At 58.8% G+C, this 20,182-nt stretch overlaps 1 protein-coding gene across 8 annotated transcripts in view; it reads left to right on the plus strand.

Moving 5' to 3' along the window:
• ACSF3 (acyl-CoA synthetase family member 3) overlaps window positions 1–20,182 on the plus strand; it is a 56,130-nt gene that overhangs the window by 6,678 nt on the left and 29,270 nt on the right. For all 8 annotated transcript variants that reach the window (XR_006702081.1, XM_045440014.1, XM_045440017.1 and 5 more), the window contains 4 exons: window positions 2,046–2,201; window positions 8,486–8,640; window positions 10,122–10,267; window positions 14,633–14,745. Coding sequence is in view for 7 of the 8 variants with exons in the window: in XM_045440014.1 (XP_045295970.1) it covers window positions 2,046–2,201; window positions 8,486–8,640; window positions 10,122–10,267; window positions 14,633–14,745 (570 nt within the window). In the remaining variant the exon portion in view is untranslated. The remainder of the gene's footprint in view (window positions 1–2,045; window positions 2,202–8,485; window positions 8,641–10,121; window positions 10,268–14,632; window positions 14,746–20,182) is intronic.

The raw sequence follows: 20,182 nt of genomic DNA on the forward strand, positions 1-20,182 counted from the left end.
GAAACTCCCCAGCCGCTTTGTTTACCTTTAATGTGCATCCTTCCTAGTTCCGGAAACCGTTTGCATGGATGATAAAGACCCTTACACGCTAGGAGCGGTAAAATAGAACCGATGCTCAGGACCGCGAAGGTGAAGTGGTTAAGTCTTGGCCCAAAGCGGTCCCGTACGTCGGGGTAAACTGAGTCTGGGCTGACTGCAGGCAGGGTGTCACGATGTGTTTTCTGTCCCTCCTGCAAGACATACTCTGTGTCTGAGGAGACCCCGTCCCTCGGCTGATGTTTGCAAAGGGGTGAGCGGGTCACGTGGGTTTGCCCGTAGCGGTCACTGAGGTGTGCAGGACGACGTCCCCACTGGCGATCTTGAGAACGTTCAAAGGGGGGTGTCCCACGCTGCTTCTCACTGAAAGCCAAGGGTGTGGCAGGAAACCCAGCTCCGGGTTCTGTGACGGTTCAGCTGGGGTGAGGGCGGTGCCCCACCGGGCGGTGGAGGGTGGGCGGCCAGACTCTGCCGAGGCCCGGAATCCCAGGGCCTGCCTGGGGCGGGGGGAGCCACCACGGGCACATGCAGGGCACTTGGGACCCCCACACTAAAGCCCTGGCCGTGTCCAGCTCTGCTCTTGGACACGGGGGTCGGCACGTGAGCCAGCAGACCGTGGTCACGAGGCCACCGTCACCTTCAAAAAAAATTTTTTTTTTTTCAACGTTTATTTATTTTTGGGACAGAGAGAGACAGAGCATGAACGGGGGAGGGGCAGAGAGAGAGGGAGACACAGAATCGGAAACAGGCTCCAGGCTCTGAGCCATCAGCCCAGAGCCCGACGCGGGGCTCGAACTCACGAACCGCGAGATCGTGACCTGGCTGAAGTCGGACGCCCAACCGACTGCGCCACCCAGGCGCCCCAGACCGTCACCTTCAGAAGCCATGAAGGACTGGGCACTAGGCACCAGAGTGGGAGCCGCCCCTCCCCTGCCCTCCCCTGTCCTCCCCTCCTCCCCTCCCCTCCCCTCCCGTCCTCCCCTCCCCTCCCCTCCTCCCCTCCCCTCCCCTCCCCTCCTCTCTTCCCCTCCTCTCCTCCCCTCCCCTCCCGTCCTCCCCTCCTCTCCCCTCCCCTCCTCCCCTCCCCTCCCCTCCCCTCCTCTCTTCCCCTCCTCTCCTCCCCTCCCCTCCCCTCCCGTCCTCCCCTCCCCTCCCCTCCCGTCCTCCCCTCCCCTCCCCTCACCTCCTCCCCTCCCCTCCCCTCCCCTCCTCCCCTCCCCTCCCCTCCCCTCCTCCCCTCCCCTCCCGTCCTCCCCTCCCCTCCCCTCACCTCCTCCCCTCCCCTCCCCTCCCCTCCTCCCCTCCCCTCCTCCCCTCCCCTCCTCCCCTCCCCTCCCGTCCTCCCCTCCCGTCCTCCCCTCCCCTCACCTCCCCTCCCCTCCCCTCCCCTCCTCTCCTCCCCTCCCCTCCCCTCCCCTCCCGTCCTCCCCTCCTCTCCCCTCCCCTCCTCCCCTCCCCTCCCCTCCCCTCCTCCCCTCCCCTCCCCTCCCCTCCCCTCCTCTCTTCCCCTCCTCTCCTCCCCTCCCCTCCCCTCCCCTCCTCCCCTCCTCCCCTCCCCTCCCGTCCTCCCCTCCCCTCCCCTCCCCTCCCCTCTTCCCCTCCCCTCCCTCCGCTCCCCTCCTCTCCTCCCCTCCCCTCCCCTCCTCTCCCCTCCTCTCCTCCCCTCCCCTCCTCCCCTCCCCTCCCCTCCCCTCCTCTCTTCCCCTCCTCTCCTCCCCTCCTCTCCCCTCCCCTCCTCCCCTCCCCTCCCCTCCTCCCCTCCCCTCCCCTCCCCTCCTCTCTTCCCCTCCTCTCCTCCCCTCCCCTCCCCTCCCCTCCTCCCCTCCCCTCCTCCCCTCCCCTCCCGTCCTCCCCTCCCGTCCTCCCCTCCCCTCACCTCCCCTCCCCTCCCCTCTTCCCCTCCCCTCCCCTCCTCTCCTCCCCTCCCCTCCTCTCCTCCCCCCCCCCTCCCCTCCCCTCCCCAGCCTGGTGGCTTCCTTCCCATCTGAGGCCGCGCCTTCATCCCACAGGTGACGGGGCTGGTCCACAAGTGGGCGTGGACTAAGGACGACGTGATCCTTCACAGTCTCCCGCTCCACCACGTGCACGGCGTGGTCAACAAGCTGCTGTGTCCCCTCTGGGTGGGCGCCACCTGTGTGATGCTGCCCGAGTTCAGCGCAGAGCTGGTAAGCGGGGGACGGGCTGTGGGCATGGCTGGATCTGGGCGCCCGGGGACCAGCGGCGCCTTGCTCTGCAGTGAGACCCTGTGGCTGTGTGAGTTCCGCGTTGCTGCCGTAACAAAGGATTACAGACCGGGGCGGGGCGGGGGGCTGGCGACAACACACAGATCCCTCGCGGTTCCCAAGTCAGAAGTCCGTGGTGAGTCTTCTAGGGTGATGTCAGGGTGCGCGCAGGGTGGCTCGCGTCTGCGGGCTTCGAGACAGGCTGGTCCTGGCTTCCTCCAGCATCGGGCGGCACTGTGCCCTTGGCTCGTGGCCACCTCGCCCCGGGCTCTGCCTGCCTCACGTGGACCCCGTGGTCACATCGGGCCACCTGCGCGTCCAGGGTACCCTCCCTCCTCAAAAGCTTTAACCGCAGGTACAGAGCCCCTTTTGCCACGCGAGGTGACGTATCCATGTTGATTAAGAATCGGACGTTGGGGTCCGTGGCTCCGCCAACCACACCGGCTCTCCTTCGTTCCACAGCGGGAGGTCCAGCTGGCGCCTCGTTGTCGGGCCTCCCGTGTGCCCGTCCTTACGGCGTGTTCCTCCCCTGAGGCTCTCGGCCTCACTCTGCCCTTCATCCGTTTGTGTTGTTTCTGAGCTGCAGGGTCCTTGGTGGTGTTAAGTGAACAGAGAGTCTGCAGCTTTGAGATGGCTGAGGCCCCGCCCACTTTCTAGACAGACCCGTCTAGGTCTAGACGGTCGAGCGATGGTCCTGGCACGCACTCGCCTCTTCCCGGCGGGGCTCTGACCCAGGCCCTTCCCGTCCTCTCTGGCCGCACGGCTGCCCTGAACGGACTCACTAGAACGGACTTGACGTTTCAGCCCGTCGCACCGTGCTCAGGTTCATTCCTGTGCTGCCCTGAGGCTCCCTTGGTCTCTTGTGTCACCGTGTTGGGTCCCACTGCTTACCCGTGCTGCCATCGAAGGACATGGTTTCCAGTCCGAGGACATTGTGAGTCAGGCCGCTGAGGACACTCTCGTAAGGCTCTTTCTGTGGACGCGTCTCTCGGCCGTGACCTGCCACAGACACGCGTGTGGAAGGGCGCTTACCGCCACCGGCAAGGCGTGAGGGTGGCTCCGTGTCCTCGCGCACATTGGCATCGCGGTTGAGTGGCTCTCAGCCGTTGCAGCGAGAGGGTTGGGTTTGTGCCCGTGTGTGTGTTTTCGCTTCCTTCTGTCGAGGTGTGATGCCCAGATAGTGTGTATTTCGCCGCGTGGCGGTGAGTGTGCGTGTGTGAGGCCCACTGTCCCCGCCCTGAGAGGCTGGCCATGCCCCCTTCCGGCCCCCCTCCCCCGGACGCGGCCACGTCTTCTGTCGTCCTGCTCTAGGGCAGTTGGTCTCCTGAGCCTCACGAGTGATGGGGGCACAGAGACTGCCGTCCCTGACCGTTCTTGAGATGTGTCCGCGTTCACGCGACAGTGGCTCATCCCTTCTCCGCTGCTGTCCCTCCATTCTCCTGTTGGGGGACATTGGGTGCTTTCCACTTCGGCTTTACGAGTAAAGCTGCCAGGACATCGTCATGGAACTTCCTGCAGGGACAGATTTTCCTTTCCTTGGGGTACATACCCCAGGGTAGGACTGCTGGGTCAGGACGTCGTGTGCGTTTGACCTCAGGAGAAACTGCCGAACCGTGGCTTCTGCTCCCTGCTTTTGTCGGCATCGAGGAGGGCAGCACAGCACAGTTGTCCAGGGTTTTGCATTTCAGCCACCTTCCTGTGTGCACAGCACCACCCTGTTTTTGTTATAAAATTCGTATTTCTCCTGAGCAGTTTTTCATATGTTGTTGGCCATTCAAAATCTCTTTGAGGTGTTTTTTTACTATTGACTTGTAGGTCTTCTTTATACAATCTGGGTAGAAGGCCTTGGTCAGAATTACACGCTGTGAACCTTTCCCCAGTCTGGTGTGTCACAAACAGTGTCTTTTTTAACACTGTCTTGTGATACAGACAATTTTTACTTCTGTAACTCTGATCTGGAATTGGTGACCGTCGTGGACGTCCTTGACTCACGGTCTCGAGGAAAGCGTTGACGGTTCCCGGTTCAGTGTGATGCTAGCTGCTGGGTTTGTAGATGCCGTTTACCAGCTGAGGACGTCCCTGTCGCGTCCCTGTCTGCGGAGACTTCTTCTCTTAGAGGGGACAGGGTATCACAGGTGTCTTACCTATCGCGATGATCACACAGCCTCTTCCCCCTTGATTTGCTTATTATCTCTTTCTCCCTTTAGTCTGCTAACACGGCTGGTTATGCTGATCAAAGGTTTTCACGTTTCTAGCTTCCTAACCTTGCGGCCCAGACTTCCCGTGGTCGGGACGTGCTGTCCTTTTATGTGTTGCTAGGTTTGATTTACTGGCGTTCTGTTAAGGCTTTTGCATCTGTGTTGATGAGGAAGGCAGGTCTGTAGCCCTCTGGGGGCGTCCTCGCTGGGCTTCTGTGTCGGGGCCGTGCTCCCCTCGGGAAGGGTCTCTCCCCCACCGGGCAGGTTGGCGTAAGGCCGCGGCTGTCCCTCCCATGAGGTTTGCTCAAACTCAGCACGGAAGCCATCCGGGCCAGACCTCTCCAGGAAGGCTTTTAACGAAGGGTTCCGTGTCTTTAACGGATTCAAGACTTGTAATGGTTCCTATTTTGTTTCTTGTGTCAGTTTGGGTCAGTTTTTGTGTTTATTTTACTTGTGTTTATTTTCTGTTTCTGAGAGAGAGACAGTGTGGCCGGGGGGGTGTGGGGGGGAGGGACAGAGAGAGAAAATCACAAGCGGGCTCCACACTTAACACAGAGCCCGACATGGGGCTCCATACCACGGCCCTGGGATCGTGACCGGAGCCGAAATCAAGAGGCAGGTCCTCGGGGCGCCTGAGTGGCTCCGTCGATTAAGCATTTGACTGTGGCTCAGGGCATGATCTCACAGCTTGTGGGTTTGAGCCCCATGTCGGTTTCTGCGCTGACAGCTCAGAGCCTGGAGCCTCCTTCTGATTCTATGTCTCCCTCTCTCTCTGCCCCTCCCCTGCTCGCATTCTCTCTCTCTCTCTCTCTCTCTCTCTTAAAATTAAACAAACAGTAAAAAAAAAAAAAAAAAGGTCAGGCACAACCAACTGAACCACTCGGGTACCCCATTTTTGTTTCTAAAAGAAATTGTGCATCGTTAAAATTGTGAAGTGCGTTGGCACGAAGGAGTTCGTGCTTCTCTCCCTGTCCTTCCGGGGTGCCTGGGCTCTGAGGGGGTGTCTCCTTCAACTCTGATGTTGGCGGTTGGCGCTTCCGTTCTGTTCTCTTGATCGTTCCTGTGTCCGGGCTCGCAGTCCTGTCCATCTTTTCTTTGCTCCGGTGCACCCGTGCTGCTTTAAACGGTCCGGAGTCCGTAACTTGCACAGTGACGACCCGGCCTTCCCTTGTGGGGCGCTCCCCCTGCCCCCCCGCTGGCTCGTGAGCCTCCCAGCTCGTTTCCCTGAACTGTGTCGCGTCTTTCCTGCGGCTGTCGACGCGTTGTTCACGCCATGCAAGTCACCACCGTAAATGATTCAGGGAGTCTTCATAAATGTGGTCTCTCGGGCTTCGTCTCGACCCCTGCTCCCACGCGGTGACCGCCATCCACCGCCGTCCCCGCGCATTCCCCTTCCTGGACGCTGCACGTCCGGGGAGTCCTACCGCCCGCAGGGTCCTCTGTCCGGCTTCTGTCACTGCGCACAACGTCTCCACTCCATCCACCTTGCAGCGCGGGGGTCAGCGGCCCCCGTCGTGCGGCCGCGCGTGCTCCGCTCGCCCCTGAACCGTCCGTCGGGTCCGTGGGAGACTCGTAGTTTTGCCCGGTGGGAGCGGCGCTGCTGTGAGCGTTCGCACGCACACCCTCGTGTGGACCTGTCTCCGTTTGCCTTACAGGGATCTGCAGGGACGGGATCGCCACATCGCGGCGCGGGTTTACGTTTTGTGTTTTCCGAAACCGCCAACCTGTTTTCCAGATCCGTTCTTTCCTGGTTTACGTTTTTTTTTTTTTTTTTTAATTTTTTTTTTTTCCAACGTTTATTTATTTTTGGGACAGAGAGAGACAGAGCATGAACAGGGGAGGGGCAGAGAGAGAGGGAGACACAGAATCGGAAACAGACTCCAGGCTCTGAGCCATCAGCCCAGAGCCTGAAGCGGGGCTCGAACTCACGGACCGCGAGATCTTGACCTGGCTGAAGTCGGACGCTCAACCGACTGCGCCACCCAGGCGCCCCATTTTCCTGGTTTACGTTTTCACCCAAGTGTGCGGGGACCTCAGTTTCTCCACATCCTCACCAGCACTTGTTGGAAGTTACCACTACACTCACTGTGGAGGATGCAGTGAGATCCCTCGTGGTTCTGATCTGCATTTCCTTACTGACCAGTCAGGTGGAGCGATGTTTCACGGTTTATTTGCACCCCTGTATCTTCGGTGAGCCGTCTGTTTAGGTTTTTTGCCCCTTCTTAAATTGGGTTGTTTATCTTACTGAGTCCTAAGCGTTCTTCATATGTTCTGGATGTAAGTCTTTTATCAGATGGATGGTTTGCAAACATTTCCCCCCGGTCTGGCTTGTCTTTTCTTTGCCTTAATGGTATCTTCTGAAACACGTGTTTTGGTGAAATCCATCGTATCCGTTCATTTCATAGATCGCACCTGTGGCGTGACGGCTGAGAAATCTTTGCCCAACCAAGATCACGAAGATTTTTTTCCAGAAGTTTTATGGTTTGAGCTCGTGCATTTAGGTCTCTGATTCACTCTGGGTTAACTTTTGTGCGCGGTGAGGGTCTCAGATTCATCCCTTACGGGACGTGTTCAGTTGTCCTAGCACTGTCCGCTGGAAAGATGACCTCTCCCCGGCTGAAGGGGGGCTCCCTTGTCAACACCCAGTTGGCCGTGCGTGGCGGTCTGTTTCCGGGCGCTGGTCGGCCGTATCTGGGGGTCTGAGCTTGGACCAGCAGCATGCTGCGTTGGCCACCGTCGCTTTAGAGCAGGTGGGGAGTTGAGAGCTGGGAGTCGCCCATGCTTGCTCTCCCTTGTCACAGTTGTTTCGGCTCTGCTGGGTCCTTACCCTCCCACGTGAATGCGGCCAGGGGCCTGGGGCCCCGGGGGACGTGGTGACGCTGCGGCCAGGCGGCAGAGGACCGCCGTCTCGTCAGTGCTGCGGCTGCTCTGTCTCCTGTCCTGTCCCGTCACTTTCAGTGTAGACCTTTGCCACCGGCCTGTGCCCGACTGCTTCTGTCCTTCTGTGCCTTCCTATCCGTGTCTGAGTCTGTCCGGGGAACTCGTGACTTTTGACAGTATGTCTCCTGGTTTTGTGATGGTTCTTTTTTGTATTTCCACATTCCCGATGAGATCCTTGATTTTCTCTTGTTTTGTTCACCTTTTCTTCAAAATTCTGTAGCGTGTTTGTTGTAATCGCTTCCAGTTCCCGGTCTGATAATTCCAACATCTGGATCTTTGAGGCTCTGCTCAAAGACATTTTTTTTCCTAATTATGGGTCACGTCTTCCTGTTTCCTTACATTCTTTGTCACATGGGGGTGCCCATCATTGTCTGTAAAGGAACGGTATTGTTTCCCTGAGAGCCCGGTCAAGGGGCAGCGTGTGAGGTGCCAGGCCCTCGAAAGCCGTGGGCCGAGGTCTGCGTGTGTCCGGGGCACCGAGGGCCCAGTGCCGTGAGCTCTGCGCCACCCCCCCTCCCCCATGACCGGGGCTTACGCGGCAGCGCCGTGGGGAGGGGAGCCGCGGAGGGGGTGTGCTGCCCCAGCTCCCTCCAGGACTAGGCGACACGTGAAATGCTTTTGTACGAAAGCAAGAAGCGTCTGTTGCCGAGTGACACAAAATGCACGTGCCTTTCCGATGAGCCGGGACGGTGGCGCATTCACCACCTCTGTTGGCATCAGGCCCTGTGCTGTCCCGGGGCTCACCGGTGCCGCTCGGGAGGGCGTGAGGTGCCCCGCCGCTGCTGACACCGGGCCGACGCCGGAGCCGCGCCCCCTCTCGCGACTTGCTGTCCCCCACAGGTCACCCTGCAGCAGACACCAGTGTCGCTGGCACAGCGGGTCCACGGAGTGGCCAGAGGCTGTGTCACCCTGTGAAAGTGACGGGAGCCGCTTACGGGCCCCTCAGAGCCGAAGGAAAGGAGCGGTCTCCACGAAGAAAACTGTTCTGGAAGCAGATGGCACGCGTCTGAGCGTGTGTGTGTGTGTGTGTGTGTGTGTGTGTGTGTGGTTTCTCACGTTTTTGCCGTATCCCTCCTTTTTCCTTTTTAGGTTTGGGAAAAGCTCTTAAGTTCTGAAGCTCCACGAATTAACGTATTTATGGCGGTGCCTACAATATATGCCAAGTTGATGGATTATTATGACAAACATTTCACTCAGCCTCACGTCCAGGATTTTGTACGTGCGGTCTGTGAGGAGAAAATTAGGTAAGTGAAAACAGTCCCCTCTCCTACCCAGAAAGTCTGAAAGATCACACATACAACTTACTTCCAGCGAAGCAGTTCTAGGTTTTAGGAGGCAGCACTTTCCCTCTCCCGTAGGGTCCACCTCTAGCCATCTGTACTTTCCGCACGTCCGTCCGTATCGTATCTCGCTGCGTGTCTGTCCGGGTGCAGCTGTCTCTCTGCCGGCCTGTCTGTCTGTCTGGTGGTCCCGTCTGAAGGAAGAGGGCTGCCCCATCCACTCTGACCCCTCGTCAGCATGGCTCCTCGCAGCCCCCCATCGTCTCTCTCCGCCGTGGTCTCTAGCTCTGGCCCCTGAGCGGCCCCCCCCCCCTCCAGAGCACCCCCGCCCCTGCCCTCCCAGATCCCTGGACAAACACGCTTCCTGACAGAGACACGCAGGATCTTCTGGGCCCTTCGGCGGCGTGAGGCTTCTTCCGCTCTGTCTCGTGCACCTGCAGACACCGCACGCTTCTCCCTGCTTGTCGCTGCAGTGGGAGTCCTGAGAGTCCGTGACTTTTCACGGGACCGGCAGGCACACGTCACCCGAGTGTGGCTCCATGAGGCCAGCACAGCCAGTCAGCGGAACAGCGAGTGAGCCGCTGCGCAAGCCTGACCTTGAAATCTGTGCGCCTGTCCCTGTGGCTTCCACCCGCCTCCACGCCCCTGGTTCCCGCTTCTTAGGAGGAGCACAGGAGGGTCGTCCACTGTGCTTCCTGGAGAGAATTCCGGATTATCCGAGCCAATATCCGACAGGGCCGTGATTCTGCCCCCTCCCCCGTTGCTTTGCTCCTCATCCGGTGTTGCCTGCCTCCCGCCTCCCCATCCCCCTCACGAGGCATCTGGCCCCAGGACAAGAGCGGCATCAGTCGTGCATGTTCCCCAGACATAAAGAGCCAAGGGCAAGCGTGGGATCAGAGAGAGGAAACCAGGGTGATTTCCGAGAGGCAGAGGCCCCAAGGCCTCACCGGCTTGGGCTCGTGGTGGGGCGGGTCCTCGTGAGCTCACCTCGTGAGCTAGAAACAGAACCAGCTGTGAGGCAGGGACAGGAGCGCCCGGGGGCTGCCTGAGCGACTGTCTCCGCCGCGAGCCAGCCGGCTACAGCAGCGCCCACCCGTGGGCCGTGTGCTTCTGGCGGCCTCTCGCCCTGTGACCTGGAAGCAGTTTCTCCCAAACCAAAGCCTTATTACCTCTGCTGAGGTTTGGGCTGGTTCATAAATAGCGTATTGCTCGCAAAGAATGCCTTCAAAGACCCTAAAGTTATTTTTTTACCTCGATTACCCATTCCTTTGAAAGACTCGTTTACACCCTAAGATACACCCAACAAATTCATTTCAAAAAACAGACTTAGAATTTAGCCCGCAACTACTGCTCGCGTCCTGAACCGTAGGGCAGTGGCGGCAAGTGAAGAGCTGTGTGTGTCCACTTGCGGTCCCTAAGACTGTCTGTCCCCTTTGTGCCGGCAGGTTGATGGTTTCGGGGTCCGCTGCCCTGCCCCTGCCTGTGCTGGAGAAGTGGCAAAGGGTCACCGGCCACACTCTGCTGGAGCGGTATGGGATGACGGAGATCGGCATGGCCCTGTCCAACCCCCTGACCACGGCTCGCACGCCAGGTACCCACCAGCCGCGTCCTCTCCCTCCCTGTGCCCCGAGCCCTTGGGGGGCGGGGGGGGCCAGTCTGGGGAGCGCGCTGCCCTGCTGGGCCGGAGAACTCTCTTGGGGTGTTGGCCAGGTGGCTGGGGCCTGTCCCCCTGCCACTTCCGCGCAGACCAGGCTTGCCGCTGGCCAGAGCGTCCCATCCAGGAACCACGCAGGGTATAGGGGCAGGGGTGAGGGAGCCCTCTATCTGTCTGGATGACCTTTCCTAAGTCCAGCCTTTTCTCCGGCGCCCCACTCCGACTTCAGCTCAGACTTTCACATCCCGGGTCCTTAGCAAGGAGTCCACAGCGGAGCCCAAGCCCGGGAAGTGAACGTGCCCCGTTTCTGTTCTCAGCTCCCTCCCCGTCCTCACAAGGCACCCCCTCCGTGGTGTCCACAACACAAGAGGGATCGCATTTAGAAATAAGACCAAACACTTCTGTGTCTGCGATTATATCCACACATGCATGTATCTCGCATGTACGATAAAACTCACCGTGTCCACGTTCAGTCTATGAGTCTTGGAAACACACCAAACCATGTAGCCCCCATCACAGTCGAGACGCAGAAACGTCCAATGCCGCAGACCCTCCCCTTGTGCGTGCTCGGCGCCCCACCCCCCCACCCCGGGCCAGGCAGGCATGCACCTTGTCTCTGTGCTTTTTCTGGAATGTCTCCAGGACGTGGCCTTTTGGGTCCCTTCGCGGGGTGTGGTGTCCACACGGACACGTGTCCTTTCCTGCGCCGAGCGGAATTCCGCGGTGCGGACCGGCCGCTGTTTGCTACCGCTTCGCCAGCCGAAGGACGCTGGGCTGTGTCTGGTTTGGGCCAGTTACCAGTAGGGCTGTCATAAACGTCTGTGTGCAGGTGCCGTGCGAACATATGCCTCGTGGGAGAGTCCCCAGAGGGGGGTCGTGGGGTCCGAAGGCAGATGAGTACTTGACTGCCTGAGAAGATGCCACACCGTGTCCAGAGCGGCTCCTGGCGCTGGGGCGCTCTTACCCATTGACAGACCAGGACCCTGAGGCTTGGGGGGCGGCAGGGTTGCACACCCGCTGTGCCACGGAGCAGGTGTTCGTGCCGTTGCACTAGGACACCCGCTTTGCCGTGAGTGCGGCAGCACGGCCCGGTTTGGAGGCGGAGAGAGGGGCACAGAGATGCACAGAGAGCCTTCTGGGCCTTAATTATAAGAGCAGACACAAGGCCAAGAGCCAAGACCAGGAGCCAGGACAGGATGGAGTGCACGAGGGAGGCCCCGCGTGGGGCTCACGGCAGATGGGGTGGGGGGTGGTGGGGCAGGGTCCTCAGGTGAGCAGGGAGAGCAGCCGCCCTGGACAGAGGTCACGCAAGCGTGCCCAGCTGACCTGGCCGTTTCCGGCCCCCTCTGCGGAAGGGGATCCCAAAGGTTCTGAAACCCAAGATTGATTGGGCAGAAATTCTGGAATCTTCAGTCAGGCTGCAGCTCTCCTCCAGGCCTCAGGGGCCTCGTCGCTCGTCTTACCTTGGAATCAAACACCTGTGACCTTTTTCTGTAACGCAGGCCTCCAGCAGGCGGGTTCGATCCTGTTTGCTTTGGAAAAAAGCAAAGTGGCGTCGTTTCTGGAGAAACCAGGTTGACAGGGCGTCCTGGGCACCTTCTGGTCTTGTCTGCGCGCCGTGATGCCTGGGCTGGGCTCGCGTCACACTCGGGACCCCCGTACCTGCCCTCCCTCTCTGCTGCCTGTGTGGCCTCTGAGTGTGGCGCTCTCCGTGGGTCCGGGGACCGCCAGGATCCGTTTTTGCAGGTTCTCACACCCTGCCCTGGGCGCCCGGGGCGAGGCCAGCCTTGGAAGAGGGTTGTTTGCTGAGAGTCAGGCTCTGGGTCGGTCTTCCGGTTGTTCCTTCTCCGAGGCCCTCGCGGTACCATGAAGGGAGATGAATAATTCACGCCAGGCGCCGCTGGGCCTAATCACACTCTCATTGGCGGTGGACATCAGAGGCGCCAGCGGCTTCTACAGCCGGCTCGGGGGAGCGCTGACGGCAGCTCCAGCCTTACCGGCCTGGCCCCCTTCTCTCGGGACGGCCGCGGACTGGCCGCCCTCCCCAGACTCCGGACAGAGCCGCGGGCCAATTGCGGTCATCTGGGGAGAGCTGAGGACCGTTTCAAAGACTGCGTTTTGTGACTGTGCCCGGGGGGGGGGGGGGAGAGACGCTAGAAGGGGGCGGAGCCGACCCCGTGGGGGCGGGCTGGTGGCTGCCTGTGGTCTGCCCGGCCACCTGGGGTGGGACAGACATGGTTCGGGCTCCATTGCTGGCCCCTCCCCCCGCCCCGAACTGCATCTTCTGTGTGTGGACCTCACCCTGCGGGACGTCAGGCCTCTGAAACCAGGGTCGTCCCTGCCTGGAGGTTTTAGCTGTTTTGTGGTGTCTGCGATGCTGTAATGAATCAAGATTCCGTCGGCACGTCCGTTACAAATCTTAACGGCTGGCAGCATTCGCCGTTCAGAGGGAGAAAAGAGCAGAGAGGGGCAGGGGGAGCCGAGGAGGACGGCTTTCTCCTTTTAAAAAATGTTCCAAGGAGAAACCAGTGGATTGAAAGCTGGGGAGGGGGCGCCTGGGTGGCGCAGTCGGTTAAGCGTCCGACTTCAGCCAGGTCACGATCTCGCGGTCCGTGAGTTCGAGCCCCGCGTCGGGCTCTGGGCTGATGGCTCAGAGCCTGGAGCCTGTTTCCGATTCTGTGACTCCCTCTCTCTGCCCCTCCCCCGTTCATGCTCTGTCTCTCTCTGTCCCAAAAATAAATAAACGTTGAAAAAAAAAAAAAAAAAAAAAAAGAAAGCTGGGGAGGAGGACGGGGGGCGCTGGCGTTTCTCAGAGAGGAGGACGGACCCCCTTCTGGTAAGAGGCGTGTGTCTGGTCTGTGCTCCCATACGGTGCCGGCGGGTGGTGGTGTGGAGGGCACGGGGCACAGAGACCGCTCCTCCCGGGCGCCTTTTCCACCTGCTGCCCGAGTCCTGCCCTCTGTGATACGGCGGTGCCAGAAAGTGCCGTGTTTGCCGAGTTCTGTGAGCCGCCAGCCCGTCAACCTCTCTAGGCCGGGAGGCCCAGGAAAGGACAGTCTACGCAGCAGAGTTAAACTTGTCACTGCCACAGTCTAAGGGAAAGGGGCCGTCTAATCTAGAAAAGGTGACCTCGAGGTCCCCTGGCAAGTGCGTCTAGACTGCGTGTGGAACACTGCATCCGGTCTCCACTGCGCCCAGGGGATGCCAAGCCCGGCGCTGGCATTCAGAGGCTGGGTTCAGAGGCTGCTTCTTGTGTCTGGTATCCGTGTCTCACCCTGGGGAGGAGACTCCCTCGCTTCCCGTGTGGCGTCTCGAGAGTCCTGTTGCCTGCGCGGCCGCGGGCTCCATGCACGTGCACCGCTAGCGGGACCGGGGAGGCCCCGTGTCTCAGGTCCTCGTAGAAGTGTCCGGAGCAGGCAGACCCGCCGAGGCAGCCGATGAACGGGTTGTGGGGGTGGGGGAGAACGCGTGACTGCTGACGCCTCTGGTTTCTGCCCGGTGACTGCAAGTTCTGGAGCCACGTGGCGGTTACGGTTGCCCCACGTCACGCGCGTGCAGACTGCCACTGAGTTGTGCGCTTTGTGACGAGTGATTGTATCTTGTATAGATTTAACTTTGATTTTTAAAATCTTTGGAAGCAAAACAAGAACGCGAAGGGCCAGAAGGGACCTGGTCCGGATGCGCCCCGCCCATCAGGGACACCGCCCTGGCCTCGCCCCCCAGGACCTCAGATGCAGAGACGGGCGGGCCGCGAGGATAGTACAGCGTCATTCTGGCAAAACGAGGCCAGGATCCCAGAATCCTGTGCGGATGTAGAATTTCGGAGTTGGCCTCCCGGGTGTCTGTCCCGTGACAATCCCTCACTGATTCCAGTGGACGTGAGTCCTCACAGACGCTGAGCGTTTGGTCTCGGGACCTCCGCCACAACGGTCCTTCACCGTGGGGACTTGCGCGTTGCCCTCAGCGCACGGCAGGCCGCTGCCCCCGTGCTCCGCAACACACCGAGCAAACCATGGGTGCCTAATAAATGAACCAGAAAGCGGGTGACAGGCTTCCCTGCCTGCTTCGTCCCTCCTGGGCCTTCTGCACACAGGTGCTCTGTGGTGACCCCGGGGACAGGCCACCGACGCCTGTGCCCTTAGAGCAGAGCTAGGTGCCGGAGGGGGAGGTGGTGGCAGCCCCAGCCTTCGGCCCGGGTGCCGAGAGCCCCCCTAAGGTGACTGGGTCCCCTCCGCTCTGGCGTCTACTGTCTTCTGTGCAGGACGTCCAGGCGTGTAGCCCTCTCCTTCTCTGTCTTTGCAGGTTCCGTGGGGACCCCGCTGCCAGGTGTGGAGGTACGCATTGTCTCAGAAAACCCCAAGAAGGAGGGCTATCCCTACGTGCTCCACGCGGAAGGAAATGAGAAGGAGACAAAGGTGGGCCACTGCCCTGTGCTCAGCTGGTGGCACACGGGTGTCCCACGGCCAGGACCGCCCAGCCGGCCAGAGGTTGGAGGTCTCTTCCTTGGGGCCCCGACACAGGTTCAGGCTGGTGTTTCCTGAGGGCTCCCACTGGTGTTTCCGGGCACCATGCCCTACGGACGGCGTGCAGAGCAGGGCCAAGGCCAGCTGGGCCCCGACCTCCAGACTCTGCCCGCCTCCTCAGGCTCCATCCACTCTGGGTCGTGACAGCCTCTGGACGGCCCTTGTTGAAACAGGTTGTTGGAGGCACCCTCTGGTTCAAAGCGCTGTGCTGGTGGGGCCCTGTCTCCACTCAGCAAACCCAGGCTGGGTGTGGCTGGTTCCTTGGGAGGCCACCACGGGCAGCTCACGGGGCCCCGAGAGCGAAGGCTGCCGCCAACCGCTGGAATCTGGTGGCTTTGCTGTTCCTCTGGGTTGACCAGGGTGAGGAAGGGGATACTACTTACTGTCTTATTTCAGTGAAGCTTCTAGTAGCTGCACATCTGATCATCGGTGAGTAGAGACCACAGAAAAGTTGAGGGTTGGTGGGACTGGAACCTTGATGTAAAAGGCAATCACCTTCTCTATAGCCGATGCCCATACTAGACGTCCGTGTGACTGATCTCCACTGGACCCGCGTGTCAGCTTCTGTCCCTGGAGAGGTGGCTCCCAGCTCCGTACCTGTGCCAGGCCTTGCCCTGTGACCTTGCCCCGTGGCCTCAGTTTCCGTGTCTGGAGGGAGAGGTCGAGGAGACGGTCGAGCAAGCGGGTGGAGCTGGTGGCTTGGGTGTAGTGCTACGAACGTGTTCACAGTGGAGAAGCAGGTGTTCCGTTTACCCAAGAAGACCCCGCCCCCGGGCCCCTGTGGGGAGGGTCAGCCCTCGGCACGTCGCCCGGCTCCCAGTCGCGGTGTTCCCGGGGCCTGTGCAGCCTGACGGTCCTTGCTGCTTCTCTGGCCAGAACCCAGCACCAGGAATGAGGCGTGAGTGGCCGGGGGACAGAGGGCGCCAGGGTCTCTGCACCGCACAGGGGAGCCCTGGGGAAGACGGGAGCAGGGAACAGCTGGGCCGAGCCGTGCTTCCCAGATGGCGGGAAGATTCCGTGTTTGCTCTCCCGGGCCCGGAGCAAGGTGGGGAGGGGCGCACGCCTGTGACGCCCGGTGGCTGCGGCAGCCGGGTGGCCCGTGTCTGAGAAGGTCCCTGACGGCTCCAGAGGGCGGCTCGCGTGCCCGGGCCTGTGAGTGCCAGCCCCGTCGCGTCTGCCGGGGCACCGTCTGGGCTCTTGCTGCCGGTCCTCAGCGTGCGTCCTCGTCTCCCCGTCACGGGCCGCCCTGGCTGTGGCTGCTTGCCGACGTGGCCGGAAGCCCGGGGGCACCCAAGTGTCCCGCCGTCCGCAGCTCTGAGCTGGCGCTTCCCAAGCCTGCAGCTTTGTCTGGCGGGACCTCGGGCTGCCCTGCCCGGACGCTTCTCTGGATGCACAGGAAGTGGCTCCATCTTCTCGGTGTCTGTGTCGCCTGGCTGCCGGGCCGCGGTCAAGGCCGCACCTGCCTGGAGGACCCGGCAGCTTTGTTTGCTATGGTGCATCTTCCACGTGCCACGGCCGCCCAGCCGGCGTCGCCTTTAAACCTACAAGCACGTCGCGCGCGGCATCTGTTTGTTTTCCAAGGGCTCACTTTCAAGAGAGCCAAGCACCGGCCAGCACCAGTGAGGTCCGGCAGCAGACAAGTGGCTTCCCGGCTGTATGTGACACGCTGGCCTGCCCACGAAACATCATCTCTCGCCGAGAACGCAGACACTGCGTGTGGTGTTCCGGCTGGCACAGGGCGGGGGCAGCGAGCTCTGCTTCCCTCGTTTCCCCTTAAAAATTAATTATCTTGTTGTTCGTCCATATGCGGGCTGTCGCTCCGGACAGCAGCCTGCTCAGCCGCCTGTCCTCCTGACGGCCACCAGCCTCTCCTGGGCTCCCCTCCCGCTCCTTCCCCCGCCCCCGCCTGTCCCTGCCATCTGTCGCTGCTGTGTGCCACCGACGGCTGAATGCGACCTGCGGCAGGGCGAGGACTGGGGGCGGAGAGCCGGGCGGCCTGCTCGTGCTCTGGCTCTTCAGTGGGGGGTGGGGTGACCAGGCTGTCCCCACAGAGGCACTCCCCTCCGACAGACAGACCATCATCTGCCACGTGTCCCCTGCCTCGTGGATGCAGTGGGCTTACCGACTCTGTCGAGGGCCAGGAAGGAGGTGGCCATACCCCGATCTGGGAATCTTCACAGGAAGGCCAGCGGCACCTGATGGGCAGGATGGATGGGCCGGATGGGTGTCTGCCAGCCCTTGGCTGCCCTGTGCCTCTCTCCCCCCGCCTGCACCAGCGCTGGCCCCCCGTGCCCTTGAAGGGCGCGCTCGAGCCACAGAAGGCGAGCAGCCACTCCTTCCTGCTTTGAGCCCGCCCCTGCGTGCGTACCCAGATCCTTCCAGCCCCAAGCAGTGGGCGGCACCGAGTGACACAGCCGTCCATCGGGACACAGTGGGAGCCCACAGCCAAGGAGGGACCTGGGGACCTTCAGGGACAGGGGCCCTACCATGGGTCCTACCCGCCCTCACCGGCCTCCTTGGCCCACAGCCTTCCTGCCTGCATTCCTGCCTCTTACTCCAGCAGGCTTTTCTCCACAGGCGGTTAGAGCAGATCCCTCACTGTGAACTTGGGCAGGTGTCCGGGCTTGTACCTGGGGGCTTTCTGGCACCTGCCGCTGCCAGAGAAAGACATTCAGGCTGCTTTCAGACGGGGAAGGCTTCGTTCCAGTGCTGGCGGTTCTCTAGCATGGCCGCTTGTGGTAAACGGAGTGGTACCTCTGCGTGGGTGCCCGTGCCCTCGGTCACATGACAGTCCTACATGTGAGTCCTCTGAAGACGAAGACGAGAGTCCCCATGAAAACAGCCCAGGCTTTTGGCTGCAGCATGAAGCAGCATTGTGTGTGACTGCTGGGCACTCGAGTCTGGGGGTGTGCCCCATCCAACCTGAACCTGCGTATCCTTGGGAACAGCTGGGGCCCCCAGAGCACCAGGTGTGGGCCTTGCTGATCGCCTGCCTACCTCTGATCTCGTCCCAGCAGATGTGGGGTGTTAACTCTGAGTAGGTCTAAGGAATCACAGCAGAAACCCCTACAGGGCTCTGGTCCCACTTGTGACCCAGTGATCCAGGTGATGGAATGTAGCCTAAGGTAACATTTATTGTTACGCACTATTTTAGATCATTTATTTCTCTGTGATAATATTCTCATCAGTGTTCCCCTTCTCCTGGCTTATCTTCACTCTTTTTTTTTTTTTTAATTTTTGATGTTTATTTGTTTTTGAGAGAGAGAAAGAGCGCAAGGTGGGGGCGGGGAGGGGCAGAGAGAGGGAGACACAGAGTCAGAAGTAGGTTCCAGGCTCTGAGCTGTCAGCTCAGAGCCCGACGTGGGTCTCGAACCCACAAGCTGTGAGATCATGACCTGAGCCAAAGTCAAATGCTTAACCGACAGAGCCACTCAGGCGCCCTGAAGACCTGACTCTTGATTTCGGCTCAGGTCACGATCCCAGGGTCATGGTATGGAGCCCCATATCGGGCTCTGTGTTAAGTGTGGAGCCTGCTCACGGACCGTGAGATCATGACCTGAGCTGAAGTCGGACGCTTAGCCAGCTGAGCCACCCAGGCGGCCCCCTATCTTCGCCCTTGATAAGCCTTCATACCCTTGTCTCTAAAACTTATAAACGTCAGTGACCAAAATTAAGTTGACTCCTTTGTCCCAAAGTCTGTCTGATGAGTCAGTATCACATAAACCACTGTGTAATGGGTGCATGTGTATTTAGAGCTTCAAGTTGGTGGTTCGTTTTCCCTCTTTCCCTGAAGCAATGAAAAAAAAATTTGTGGTTTTTTTGGCATAAAGAAAATGATGGCCTGTTTTAGTTACTTGGTACTTGCTTTCCGTAGTCCACAGACTCCCTGGCAAAATCTGTAGGAAAATTAGGACTGGTAGATGTGTGTGTCTTTATGGTATTGAACCCATGAGGGGTGCTACATATCTGAGCTGGTCTATACAGAGGTTGTATGCTCTTCTCCATTGAACTGTGTATCTGTTTCTCTGCCAACACCAGTCTTGACTACTGTCGCTTTATGGTGGGTCTCAGAACTATAGCCTTACGCCACCAATTTTATTCTTGTTCAGAGCTGTTTTAGTTATTGGTATTATTTTGCTTGCTATACCAGTTTTACAACGAGGTTGTTTGTATGTATTAAAAAATCCTTTGGGGATCTTGATCAAGATTGCACTAAATCTGTAGATCAGTTTGGTGAACATTAACATCCTCACTATGACAAGTCTTCTGATCCATGAACATGGTATGCCTCTGCATTCATTTAGGTCTTCTTGGTGTGTGTGTGTGTTCTAGCTCACTGATCCTTTACATGTCCCATTACATTTATTTTTTTCCTATTTTTTTTAATGTTTATTTAATTTTGAGAGAGAGAGAATCAGAGCATGAGCAGGGGAGGGGCAGAGAGACGGGGAGACACAGAATCTGAAGCCGGCTCCAGGCTCCGAGCTGTCAACACAGAGCCGGACGCGGGACCCACGAACTGTGAGATCATGACCTGAGCTGAAGTCAGATGCTTAACTGACTCAGCCACCAGGTGTCCGACATTGGTTGATTTTCTAATATCAAACCAGCCTTGAACTCCCAGGACCAACCCCCTTGCATATGGTATATCATTTATTTTATATGGTGCTGGATTGGATCTGTGAGCATTTTGCTGAGGGGTTTTGCATCTGTAGTTTCCCTTCGTTGTGCTTTTTTTTTTGTCATGTTTGGGTGTCAGGGTAATACTAGTGTCATAAAGTGAGTTGGGAGTTATTCCCTCCTCTTCTGTTTTCTAGGAGAGACTGCATGTAATTGGTATTATATATTTATTTAGATAGAATTTACCAGTGAAACCATCTGGGCCCGGAGGCTTCTTTTTTGGAAGAGGTTAACCATTAATTCAGTTTCTTTAACAGTTATAGATAGGACTATTCGGGTCATCTAATGCATCTTGGGTGAGTTTTGGCAGATTATGTTTTTTGAGAAATTGGTCCATTTAAGTTGTTGAATTATATGCATAGCGTTTTTCATGGCAGCCCCTTACGAACCTTTCCATGTCTGCATAACCTGAAGTATTCTTCTTGTTACTCTTGCGGATAATTTGTGCCTTCTCCTTCTTTGTTCTTTGTTATTCTTGCTACAAGTTCATCTGTTTTATTGGTCTTTTCTGAAAGAACTTGTTTTTGGATTCATTGAGTTTTCTCTGTTGCTTTTTTCTTTTCATTTTCATTGGTTTCTCGTTCTTATCCTCATCGTTTCTTCTAGCTTGCATTTTACACTTTTTACAGTTTCTTAAGGTGAAATATTA

This window comes from Leopardus geoffroyi, chromosome E2 (genome assembly GCF_018350155.1).
Source record: "Leopardus geoffroyi isolate Oge1 chromosome E2, O.geoffroyi_Oge1_pat1.0, whole genome shotgun sequence".
Taxonomy (NCBI): Eukaryota; Metazoa; Chordata; class Mammalia; order Carnivora; family Felidae; genus Leopardus; species Leopardus geoffroyi.